Source organism: Blennius ocellaris, assembly GCF_963422515.1.
Source record: "Blennius ocellaris genome assembly, chromosome: 24".
NCBI lineage: Eukaryota > Metazoa > Chordata > Actinopteri > Blenniiformes > Blenniidae > Blennius > Blennius ocellaris.
Window position 1 is genome coordinate 9,133,406 of NC_137673.1, and position 11,961 is coordinate 9,145,366.

The following is an 11,961-nucleotide window of genomic DNA, read 5'->3' on the forward strand; positions in this document are numbered from 1 at the left end:
TGGTCTTGACTTGGTCTCAGTCCCTTAAAGTCTTGGTCTTGTCCTGGTCTCGGGATGCTATGGTCTTGGTCTTCTCTGCTCCTGGTCTTGACTCGGTCTCAGGTCAGGTGGTGTGGATCCAGCTCTCCTCAAGACCAGGTCAGAACATGTTTCTGTGTATTACAAGACGGAACAAACAGAAATCAGAAGATGAAAGTGGCTCCTCTTCACACCCGCCTCCTCAAAGCCACATCCTCCTCCTCCGCACCTCCTTTTTGATGTTTGTGCCTTGAGAAGAAGAACAAGGAGGAGGAGGAGGAGGTGGAGGAGGTGTCTGCTGCCTCCTGAGCACTTCCAGATGTCGCACATCCTCCTCGGCTGTGAGAAAAACACGTCCCGACGCACACAAACATCTTGTGATCACGTTGCTCCTTCGTTCGCGTCTCCAGCCGAACTCATTTCAGAAAATAATTACAAGCCGCAGATGAAGCTTCCATGACCCCCGGAGGTCAGAGGTCAGGCCACAAGCTCTTCTCATGACACCAGGTTGACGGAGGTGGAGGATCACGACGCCTCACAAGCTTTCAAAACAAACAGTCCACGGCTTTTCTTTTAGATTGATACTGTTTCTCTATTACTGGTTCTCCATTGATACTGTGTTGATACTTTGTAACTACTATTGCTACTTCATTGATACTTTTTAACTGCTATTGCTACTTCATTGATACTTTTTAACTGCTATTGCTACTTTATTGCTACTTTTTAACTGCTATTGGTACTTTATTGATACTTTTTAACTACTTTTGATACTTTATTGATACTGTTTCACTATTACCGGTCCTCCATTGATACTGTTTTGATAATTTTTAACTGCTATTGCTACTTTATTGATACTTTTTCACTATTACACTATTACTGGTACTTCATTGATACTTTTTAACTACTATTGCTACTTTATTGCTACTTTTTCTCTATTACTGGTCCTCCATTGATACTTTCTAATTAGTAATGGCACTTTATTGATACTTTTTAACTACTTTTGGTACTTTATTGATACTGTTTCACCATTATTGGTACTCCATCGATGCTGTTTTGATACTTTTTAACTAGTAATGGTACTCTTTTGGTACTTTATCTCTATTACTGGTCCTCCATTGATACTGTGTTGATTCTTTTTAACTACTATTGGTACTTTATTGATACCTTTTAACTAGTATTGGTACTTTATTGATACTTTTTCTGTATTACTGGTCCTCCGTTGATACTGTTTTGACACTTTTTAACTAGTAATGGTACTTTATTGATACTTTTTAACTACTTTTGGTACTTTATTGATACGGTTTCACCATTACTGGTACTCCATCGATACTGTTTTGATACTTTTTAGCTAGTAATGGTACCTTATTGATACTTTCTCACTATTACCTGTACTTTTTTATGCTTTTTAACTATTACTGTTACTTTATTGACACTTTTTTATATATTATTGTTACATTATTGATACTTTTTAACTACTACTGGTACTTTATTGATGCTCTGAAATATTACTGGTATTTTATTGGTTTCTTAATGGACATTTTGTGTGCGCTTTTTGGATTTCCATCTTGTTTTGTCGTCTTTGTTCCTCTCTGCATCAGTGAACCGTCTTTAAGCGCTCTGCTGTCCTCTAGTGGAGAAAACACGAAGCACACCCTCTTTTAAAAAAAACACTGAAAACAGAAGATTTCGACGTGACCGCATGAAAAGAAGTGTCACACTGATTGTAGTTTAGAGGCTGAGGTTTAAATTGGAAAATAAGTGCAGTTTTTCCGTCTTTAATCCACTTGAGGAAATGAAAATACTTTCCTCGTGTTATAAATGACTAGAACAATGCGATCCATAGTGGAAAAATACAAATTATAAGGGAGCAGGTGCCAATATATTACCATATAAAATACGAATGACTGACATACAGTGTGAATGTAAAACATCACTGTGCACGTGCCTTTTATTGTGTTTCTGCGTCCACAGTCAGAAATGTGCACATAGAGCGCTGCAAGTGTGTCAAACACTCATGACGGGAGAGAAAACAGGAAGAGGAAGAGGAGAGCTGATCAGAGCCACAAGTTGAGGCGGCGGCGTCTGAGCAATGATTAACCGTGAGCGTCCACCGGGGAGGTCAAAGGGCAAATCCAGGAGCCGGGATTCGCCTCGGCGTGAAGGAGAAGCTCCTCTGCACGCCAACGGTGAGTGACGGCTTTGATTTCCTCTGAAATGACTCGCAAGTGGCAGTAAAGTGAGAAGTTAGACACTCGCCATGCTGCCAAACTGAAAATAGATGACTTTCTGCTGTAAAGATCATTTCTTTTATATATATATTTTTTTACTTATAAAGGCACTTTAGTGTGAGAAAAGTGCACATCCAGAGAAGAATAGTGCCGACCTGAAGAAACGTAATAAAGAAAGAACCTTTTGCTGTATAAAATAGCATGTTCATACATTTTTAATTGCCATAAAGAGAAAAATACAGCTATATAGTTAGATTTAATTTTATAGAATACTTAAAATCTAGAAGAACTGTTGCAATTTAATACATTTGCTTTTAAAACAAATAGCAAAGAAACGTTTCACGAGAACATTTAAGAGAGTAATAGTGTGGGTGTATGTGTAAAATGAAAGTGTGAACCAATAATGGATCAATAAAGTGAAAAAGTATCAATAAAGTACCAGTGATGATTGAAAAGTATCAATAAACGACCAGTAGGGGTGACAAATGATCAATGTCTCATGTCTCACGTCCCCCGGTCGCTCAACGCAGACTTCCTGGCCGCCGCGATGGACAAGTTCCCCGGTTCGAGTCCCCGAGAGGTGGTGGAGCGAGTGGCGGCCTCGCTGGACTGCAGACCCACGTCTAAAGCCGTGGCCCGACACCTGGACAAGCAGGACGAGCTGCGCCACCTCCGGAAGGAGTTCCTCCTGCCCAGAGTCTCCGAGCTGCCGCCCTGTGAGTCCCAGACCACCGGACCGGAACCGGAATATCTTGTTTGTTAACGCCGTCTCTGGTTGTGCAGCCGACCTGTCGCTGGTGGACGGCGCCCAGGACTGCGTCTACCTCTCGGGGAACTCGCTGGGCCTGCAGCCGAGGAAGACCGGCCAGTACCTCCAAGAGGAGCTGGACAAGTGGGCGAAGACGTACGTCCAGCTGGGACGACTGATCCGCCGGTCCTTTTGTCTCTTTATGTGGTTGTTTTTGTGTCGTCGTGTCTTTTACTGGGCATCTTTTGTGTTTTTGTTGTTTTGTGTCTTTTTGTGGTTGTTGTCTGTCTTTACGTGGTTGTTCTGTTTCTTTTTCTATTTTTTTTGTGTTATTGTGGTCGTTTTGTGTCTTTTAGTGGTTGTTTTGTTTCATTTATTGGTTGTTTTGTGTCTTTTAGTGGTTTTTTGTTTCATTTATTGGTTGTTTTGTTTCATTTAGTGTTCATTTTGTTTCTTTTTGTGGGTTTTTTTGTGTTTTTATGGTCGTTTTGTGTCTTTCAGTGGTTGTTTTGTTTCATTTAGTGGTTGTTTTGGGGCTTTTAGTGGTTTTTTGTTTCATTTATTGGTTGTTTTGTGTCTTTCAATGGTTGTTTTGGGGCTTTTAGTGGTTTTTTGTTTCATTTATTGGTTGTTTTGTGTCTTTCAATGGTTGTTTTGTGTCTTTTAGTGGTTGTTTTGTTTCATTTAATGATCATTTTGGTTTCTTTTGTGGGTTTTTTTGTGTTTTTATGGTCGTTTTGTGTCTTTTAGTGGTTGTTTTGTTTCATTGAGTGGTTTTGTTTCTTTTTGTGGGTTTTTTGTGTCTTTTAGTGGTTGTTTTGTTTCATTTATTGGTTGTTTTGTGTCTTTTAGTGGTTGTTTTGTTTCATTTATTGGTTGTTTTGGGGCTTTTAGTGGTTTTTTTGTTTCTTTTAGTGGTTGTTTTGTGTCTTTTAGTGGTTTTGTTTCATTTATTGGTTGTTTTGTTTCATTTATTGGTTGTTTTGTTTCGTTTAGTGGTTGTTTTGTTTCGTTTAGTGGTTGTTTTGTTTCGTTTATTGGTTGTTTGTTTCATTTAGTGGTTGTTTTATTTCATTTATTGGTTGTTTTGTTTCGTTTATTGGTTGTTTTGTTTCATTTAGTGGTTGTTTTGTTTCGTTTAGTGGTTGTTTTGTTTCATTTAGTGGGTTTTGTGTTTTTGTGGTCGTTTTGTGTCTTTCAGTGGTTTTGTGTCTTTCAGTGGTTTTGTTTTATTTTATTTAGTGGTTGCGTTGTTTCATTTAGTGGTTGTTTTGTTTTATTTAGTGGTTGTTTTGTTTTATTTAGTGGTCGTTTTGTCTTTTAGTGATCATTTTATTATCCCCCGCCGTAGCCGATAGGCCCCGAAGGGGGATCTTGAAACAGTCTCCGTACGTACGTCCGTACGTTCGAACGTTTCTACCTATAGCTCGGCAACCCCTGGGCCCACAGTGACCAAACTTCACATGTGGATACATCTCAGAGGGGGAAGGGATACTATGGTGACCTTGACCTAATTTGCATATTAAGTAGGTCACAGGGTCACGAAGTGCTTAAAAACACATTTTGGGCTCTGGAGGCCTAGGTTTTTGAGCTAGGGCTCTGAAATGTTATACACACATGAGACACACTCCAGGGATAACCTCCAGTACACCAAGTGACCTGACCTTGACCTTGAAGATTGGTAGGGTCTGAAGTTTGCTCGTCATGGTTGCACAATACATGTATTTTCATATAAACATTTCTCCTCATTTCTCAGCAGTTCCTGGGCCCACAGTCACCAAACTTCACACATGGACACTCCACCTGGGGAGAAGGGGCACCATGGTGACCATGACCTAATTTGCATATCAGGTCACAGGGTCACTAAGTGCATAAAAACACCTTTTGGGCTCTGGAGACGTATTTTGACATTATGAAGAAGACCTTTCAGATTCTACGTAATTATCTACTAGGACCCATGGAACACCCTCTAGTGTACCAAGTGTGCTGCCTTAGAGCTGGCTTTGTGAGAAAATATAAAGCCCTCCGGCGGGGGATTAGCCGAGCAACGGCCTTCTTGTTTATTGGTTCTTTTGTTTCATTTAGTGCTTGTTTTTCGAGGAAATCTGCGAACACCTTCATCTCATTGTCAGTTTGAGAAGCAGGGACATTTGTCGCGTGTTGACGCTCACATGTTCTGCCGTGTCTCAGGGGCGTCCACGGCCACACCGGGGGGTCGCGGCCCTGGGCCTCCGCCGAGAACAACATCGAGGAGCTCATGGCGAACGTCGTTGGTACGAAACACTCAAGAGACACTTGATTGAGGTCTTGTCCGCGCCGTTTCACGCAACGATCGTCCACATCCACAAGACGGGATGTTGGATTTCTCTCATCATAAGGATTTTTTTTCATGATGTCTTCCTCGTTTTTTATATATTTCTGTGGCAGAGCCACCTATAGGTCAGGAGTATGTACTACATCATTTTGAGTAGTTTGGGGAAAGCAAAAAAAAAAGAAGATAATTTTGGCTTGTGTGGACAGAAAGTCTTTGCTCGTCCAGCAGACGATCCATCCAACCTGCAGACGTGCAAATATTAAGTACAATCAAATGTAATCTTGTTTTGTCCATTGAATTACAGCTGACCTTTGACCCCAGATATGGACGTCTCGCTTCTGCCACAGCCAGGAGGCATGCACTTATCTCAAACTGTGTGTGTGTGTGTGTGTGTGTGTGTGTGTGTGTGTGTGTGTGGGTGTGTGGGTGGGGGGGGGGGGGGTGGGGGGGTGTTTTGCAACATCGCATGTAATTTTTTTACCCGTCAGATCATTGAACTTTACTTTTTGTGGAGTCCAAAGTGTATACGCACACGCACACAGCCTGAAGACTGTTGTGTAGTAGTCTTATTACTACTAAACATTTATGATCGGAATGTTTCAGTGTTTACTCATGTGCACATAAACACACACACACACACACACACACACACACTGATCCATTGTATCACCATGAAGGAGTTATTCACTCATTAGATTGCCAGCAATAGTAAAAGTCAGTCTGGTGCTAATTGGTTGTTTCCTGCAGGAGCGAAACGCGAGGAAGTGGCTCTGATGAACGGCCTGACGGTGAACCTGCACCTCCTGATGGTGAGAAACCGCCGCCGCCGCCGCCGCCTCCTCACAGCCCCGGGAATGTCTTCTCCAACGTGTTCTCGCTTTCGTCCGCCTGCAGCTCTCCTTCTACAAACCCACCGCCGTCCGGCACAAGATCGTGCTGGAGGAAATGGCCTTCCCCTCCGACCACGTGAGGAACGAGCGCTTCCTTTCATCTTTTCCCGTCTATTTGCTCTCTTCTCAATCCATTTCCAGATTTTTTGGGGAAATGCTTTTATGCTTGTCTTTTTTTCTCCCCCACTTAGTTTTATCGTCGCGTTCTGCAAATTGTGGAGTCATTTTGGGTCTTTTTGTGCTTTTTCTGTGTCATTTTTGAGTCGTTTTTCGTCTTTTTGGTTGTTTTATGTTTCTGTGCTTATTTTGTGTCTTATTGTAGTAATTTTATGTCTTTTAGGAGTAACTTATAGTCTTTTTTTGGTTATTTTGTGTCGTTTGGTGTCAATTTGTGCATTTTTGTGAATATTTAGTTTCTCCTGAGTTGTTTTTTTGATTGTTTTGCGTCCGTTTGTGTTGTTTGGAGTCATTTTGTGATAATCTTCTGTCTTTGTGATTATTTTGTCTCCTTTTAGCTTTTTTTACATCTTTGTGGTAGTTTTTTTTGTCTTTTTGTGGTTATTTTGTGTTTTACTGGAGTTATTCTGCCGATTTGGAGTGATTTTACATTTCCTTTTGTGGTTAATTTTTGTTGTATCATGTCTTTTTTGAGTCATTTTCTGCCTTTTTGAAATAATTTTGTGTCTTTGCGGTTGTTTTATGCCCCCTTCGTGTCTCAAATCTTGTTGCATCTTTTATATTTGAGCCTTTTTGTGTTCCTTTGTCAGCCTCTCGCAAGCCACTGTAGTCATTATCGACCATGCAGTGGTCATCTGCTGTCTTGTTATAAACTCTTCACACATTTTTATGATCATTTTGTGTCTCTTTAGGTGATTTGACATCTTTTTTTTTTTCCATAAACTTTCTGAAGAGTTTGTCTTTCAGAGTTTTTGATAAGGCGGCTTTGCTTTGCGTTTGTGTTCAGTACGCCGCGGAGTCTCAGGTGGCCCTGCGAGGATTTGACCCTGAGAAAAGCCTCCTGCTGCTGTCGCCCCGGCCGGTAACGCCTCCTCCTCACACACACTCACAAATGTGGCGGAAATAAGTATTGTGGTACAATCGAACACATTCATCCTCTCTCATGTGATTACTTTACAAGTCGGGTAAGTTATTATCATATATATTGTCTAGCTATTGTATATACATATAATATGATACATGTATATTACATTATAGAGTTTTTTATTAATAGCATATAATTGAATATACACAGAAAAAGGACACAATATTTGAAATATCTACATTATAGATCTTGTTAAGTAGTAAAAGTGTCAATTAATGAATGGATAAAAAAAAAAAGCAAATATATAACTTATCGTACACAGGAAATATGAACAAGCCACAGTGGAATTCAACACACACACACACACAAAAAAATTCCAATGTTTTAGAAAATGAAAGTTTATTCAACTCCGTGTACGACTGTTGCGTGTCCTCTCAGGGGGAGGACACTCTGAGGACGAAGGACATCCTGAAGGTCCTGGAGAAGGAGGGCGACTCCATCGCCGTGGTGATGCTCAGCGGCGTTCAGTACTACACCGGCCAGTGCTTCGACATGGCCGCCATCACGGCGGCGGGCCACAGGAAGGTGCGTGGCGCACGCCGGTCCTCCCACCCCCCCCCCCCTCGCGAGATCACAGGTGATCACAAGCCCCTCCCCCTTCCCCCAGGGCTGCTACGTCGGCTTCGACTGCGCCCACGCCGCCGGGAACGTGGTGCTGAAGCTGCACGACTGGGGCGTGGACTTCGCCTGCTGGTGCACCTACAAGGTCAGTTCCCCGCGGCTCCTCCGGATCTTCGACTCCGCCGGTATTTGAGCGGGAGCCTCTGTGACCGTGTCCCCGCAGTACGTCAACTCCGGCGCCGGGGGACTCGCCGGGGCGTTCGTCCACGAGAAACACAAGCACACCGTCAAACCGGCGTAAGAAAGGAACTTCTTCACGTCTGGAAACCGAGAACGAATCCCATGTTTTTGTTTTTTTTGTTAAGCCACATTTCTCTTCTATCCTCATACAACCAACCCCCCCCCCCCCCCCCCCCGGTGTGTGACGGCGCTGCAGGCTGATGGGCTGGTGGGGACACGACCTGAAAACTCGCTTCCTCATGAGTAACGGTAAAAAGCTGGTTTGCTGGACGCCCAAAAATCAGTGTTTGTCACGCAGCTCCGAGATTTGATTTAGTTATTTGTTTATTTAGTTATTTATTTATTTATTTATTTATTTGTTCATTTGTTTGTATTTTATTTCTTTGTTTGTTTCTTTCTCTCTCTCTCTCTCTCTCTTTATGTCTTTCTCTCTTTCTTTCTTTCTTACTTACTGTCTTACTTTCTGTCTTACTGACTGTCTTACTGACTTTCTTACTTACTTACTTTCTTTCTTTCTGTCTTACTGTCTTACTGTCTTTCTGTCTTACTTTCTGTCTTACTTTCTTACTTTCTGTCTGTCTGTCTGTCGTTCTGTCTGACTTACTTACTTACTTACTTACTTACTTTCTTTCTTTCTTTCTTTCTTTCTTTCTTTCTTTCTTTCTTTCTTTCTTTCTTGCTTACTTGCTTACTTGCTTACTTGCTTACTTGCTTACTTGCTTACTTGCTTACTTGCTTTCTGTCTGTCTGTCTGTCTGTCTGTCTGTCTGTCTGTCTGTCTGTCTGTCTGTCTGTCTGTCTGTCTGTCTGTCTGTCTGTCTGTCTGTCTGTCTGTCTGTCTGTCTGTCTGTCTGTCTTACTTTCTTACTGTCTTACTTACTGTCTTTCTTACTTACTGTCTTACTTACTGTCTTACTTACTGTCTTACTTACTGTCTTACTTACTTACTGTCTTACTTACTGTCTTACTTACTTACTTACTTACTTACTTACTGTCTTACTTACTGTCTTACTTACTTACTGTCTTACTTACTGTCTTACTTACTGTCTTACTTACTTACTGTCTTACTTACTGTCTTACTTACTTACTTACTTACTTACTGTCTTACTTACTGTCTTACTTACTGTCTTACTTACTTACTGTCTTACTTACTGTCTTACTTACTTACTTACTTACTTACTTACTGTCTTACTTACTTACTTACTGTCTTACTTACTTACTTACTGTCTTACTTACTTACTGTCTTACTTACTTACTTACTGTCTTACTTACTTACTTACTGTCTTACTTACTTACTTTCTTTCTTACTTACTTACTTACTTTCTGTCTTACTTACTTACTTACTTTCTGTCTTACTTACTTACTTACTTTCTGTCTTACTTACTTACTTACTTTCTGTCTTACTTACTTTCTGTCTTACTTTCTTACTTTCTCACTTTCTCACTTTCTCACTTTCTCACTTTCTCACTTTCTTACTTTCTCACTTTCTCACTTTCTCACTTTCTCACTTTCTTACTTTCTCACTTTCTCACTTTCTCACTTTCTCACTTTCTCACTTTCTGTCTTACTTACTTACTTTCTGTCTTACTTACTTTCTGTCTTACTTTCTCACTTTCTCACTTTCTCACTTTCTCACTTTCTCACTTTCTCACTTTCTCACTTTCTGTCTTACTTACTTACTTTCTGTCTTACTTACTTACTTTCTTACTTTCTTACTTTCTCACTTTCTCACTTTCTTACTTTCTCACTTTCTCACTTTCTCACTTTCTTACTTACTTACTTTCTTACTTTCTTACTTTCTCACTTTCTCACTTTCTCACTTTCTCACTTTCTTACTTACTTACTTTCTGTCTTACTTACTTTCTTACTTTCTTACTTACTTTCTGTCTTACTTACTTACTTACTTTCTTACTTACTTTCTTACTTTCTGTCTTTCTTACTTTCTTACTTTCTTACTTTCTTACTTTCTTACTTTCTTACTTACTTACTTACTTACTTTCTTACTTTCTTACTTACTTACTTACTTACTTTCTTACTTTCTGTCTTACTTACTTTCTTACTTTCTGTCTTACTTACTTTCTGTCTTACTTACTTACTTTCTTACTTACTTACTTACTTACTTTCTTACTTTCTTACTTACTTACTTACTTACTTTCTTACTTTCTTACTTACTTACTTACTTACTTACTTACTTACTTTCTTACTTTCTTACTTTCTTACTTTCTTACTTTCTTACTTACTTTCTTACTTTCTTACTTTCTTTCTTACTTTCTTACTTTCTTACTTTCTTACTTTCTTACTTTCTTACTTTCTTACTTTCTTACTTTCTTACTTACTTACTTTCTTACTTTCTTACTTTCTTACTTACTTTCTGTCTTTCTTACTTACTTTCTGTCTTTCTTACTTACTTACTTTCTGTCTTACTTACTTACTTTCTGTCTTTCTTACTTACTTACTTACTTACTTTCTCACTTTCTCACTTTCTCACTTTCTCACTTTCTCACTTTCTTACTTTCTCACTTTCTCACTTTCTTACTTTCTTACTTTCTTACTTTCTCACTTTCTCACTTTCTCACTTTCTCACTTTCTGTCTTACTTACTTACTTTCTGTCTTACTTACTTACTTTCTGTCTTACTTACTTTCTGTCTTACTTTCTCACTTTCTCACTTTCTCACTTTCTCACTTTCTCACTTTCTCACTTTCTCACTTTCTCACTTTCTCACTTTCTGTCTTACTTACTTACTTTCTGTCTTACTTACTTACTTTCTTACTTTCTTACTTTCTCACTTTCTCACTTTCTCACTTTCTCACTTTCTTACTTACTTACTTTCTTACTTTCTTACTTTCTCACTTTCTCACTTTCTCACTTTCTCACTTTCTTACTTACTTACTTTCTGTCTTACTTACTTTCTTACTTTCTTACTTACTTTCTGTCTTACTTACTTACTTACTTTCTTACTTACTTTCTTACTTTCTGTCTTTCTTACTTTCTTACTTTCTTACTTTCTTACTTTCTTACTTTCTTACTTACTTACTTACTTACTTTCTTACTTTCTTACTTACTTACTTACTTACTTTCTTACTTTCTGTCTTACTTACTTTCTTACTTTCTGTCTTACTTACTTTCTGTCTTACTTACTTACTTTCTTACTTACTTACTTACTTACTTTCTTACTTTCTTACTTTCTTACTTACTTACTTACTTACTTTCTTACTTTCTTACTTTCTTACTTACTTACTTACTTTCTTACTTTCTTACTTTCTTACTTTCTTACTTTCTTACTTTCTTACTTTCTTACTTACTTTCTTACTTTCTTACTTTCTTACTTTCTTACTTTCTTACTTTCTTACTTTCTTACTTTCTTACTTTCTTACTTTCTTACTTACTTACTTTCTTACTTTCTTACTTACTTACTTACTTACTTACTTTCTGTCTTTCTTACTTACTTACTTTCTGTCTTTCTTACTTACTTACTTTCTTACTTTCTGTCTTACTTACTTACTTTCTGTCTTTCTTACTTACTTACTTACTTACTTTCTCACTTTCTCACTTTCTCACTTTCTCACTTTCTTACTTTCTTACTTTCTGTCTTACTTTCTTACTTTCTGTCTTACTTACTTTCTGTCTTACTTACTTTCTTACTTTCTTACTTACTTTCTGTCTTACTTACTTACTTTCTTACTTTCTTACTTTCTTACTTTCTCACTTTCTCACTTTCTCACTTTCTCACTTTCTCACTTTCTTACTTACTTACTTTCTGTCTTACTTACTTTCTTACTTTCTTACTTACTTTCTGTCTTACTTACTTACTTTCTTACTTTCTTACTTTCTTACTTTCTGTCTTTCTTACTTTCTGTC

At 38.8% G+C, this 11,961-nt stretch overlaps 1 protein-coding gene across 1 annotated transcript in view; it reads left to right on the top strand.

Annotated features, from left to right (window-relative positions):
- Positions 1–11,961, top strand: part of kynu (kynureninase) — a gene marked incomplete at its 3' end in the record, with an annotated part of 31,948 nt that overhangs the window by 11,439 nt on the left and 8,548 nt on the right. Inside the window, exons 3-13 of the mRNA XM_080519733.1 lie at positions 1,990–2,204; positions 2,777–2,962; positions 3,030–3,150; positions 5,185–5,267; positions 6,056–6,117; positions 6,203–6,274; positions 7,163–7,237; positions 7,679–7,825; positions 7,908–8,006; positions 8,085–8,158; positions 8,298–8,350. Of these exons, the coding sequence (XP_080375859.1) occupies positions 2,108–2,204; positions 2,777–2,962; positions 3,030–3,150; positions 5,185–5,267; positions 6,056–6,117; positions 6,203–6,274; positions 7,163–7,237; positions 7,679–7,825; positions 7,908–8,006; positions 8,085–8,158; positions 8,298–8,350 (1,069 nt within the window). The 5' untranslated portion in view covers positions 1,990–2,107. The remainder of the gene's footprint in view (positions 1–1,989; positions 2,205–2,776; positions 2,963–3,029; positions 3,151–5,184; positions 5,268–6,055; positions 6,118–6,202; positions 6,275–7,162; positions 7,238–7,678; positions 7,826–7,907; positions 8,007–8,084; positions 8,159–8,297; positions 8,351–11,961) is intronic.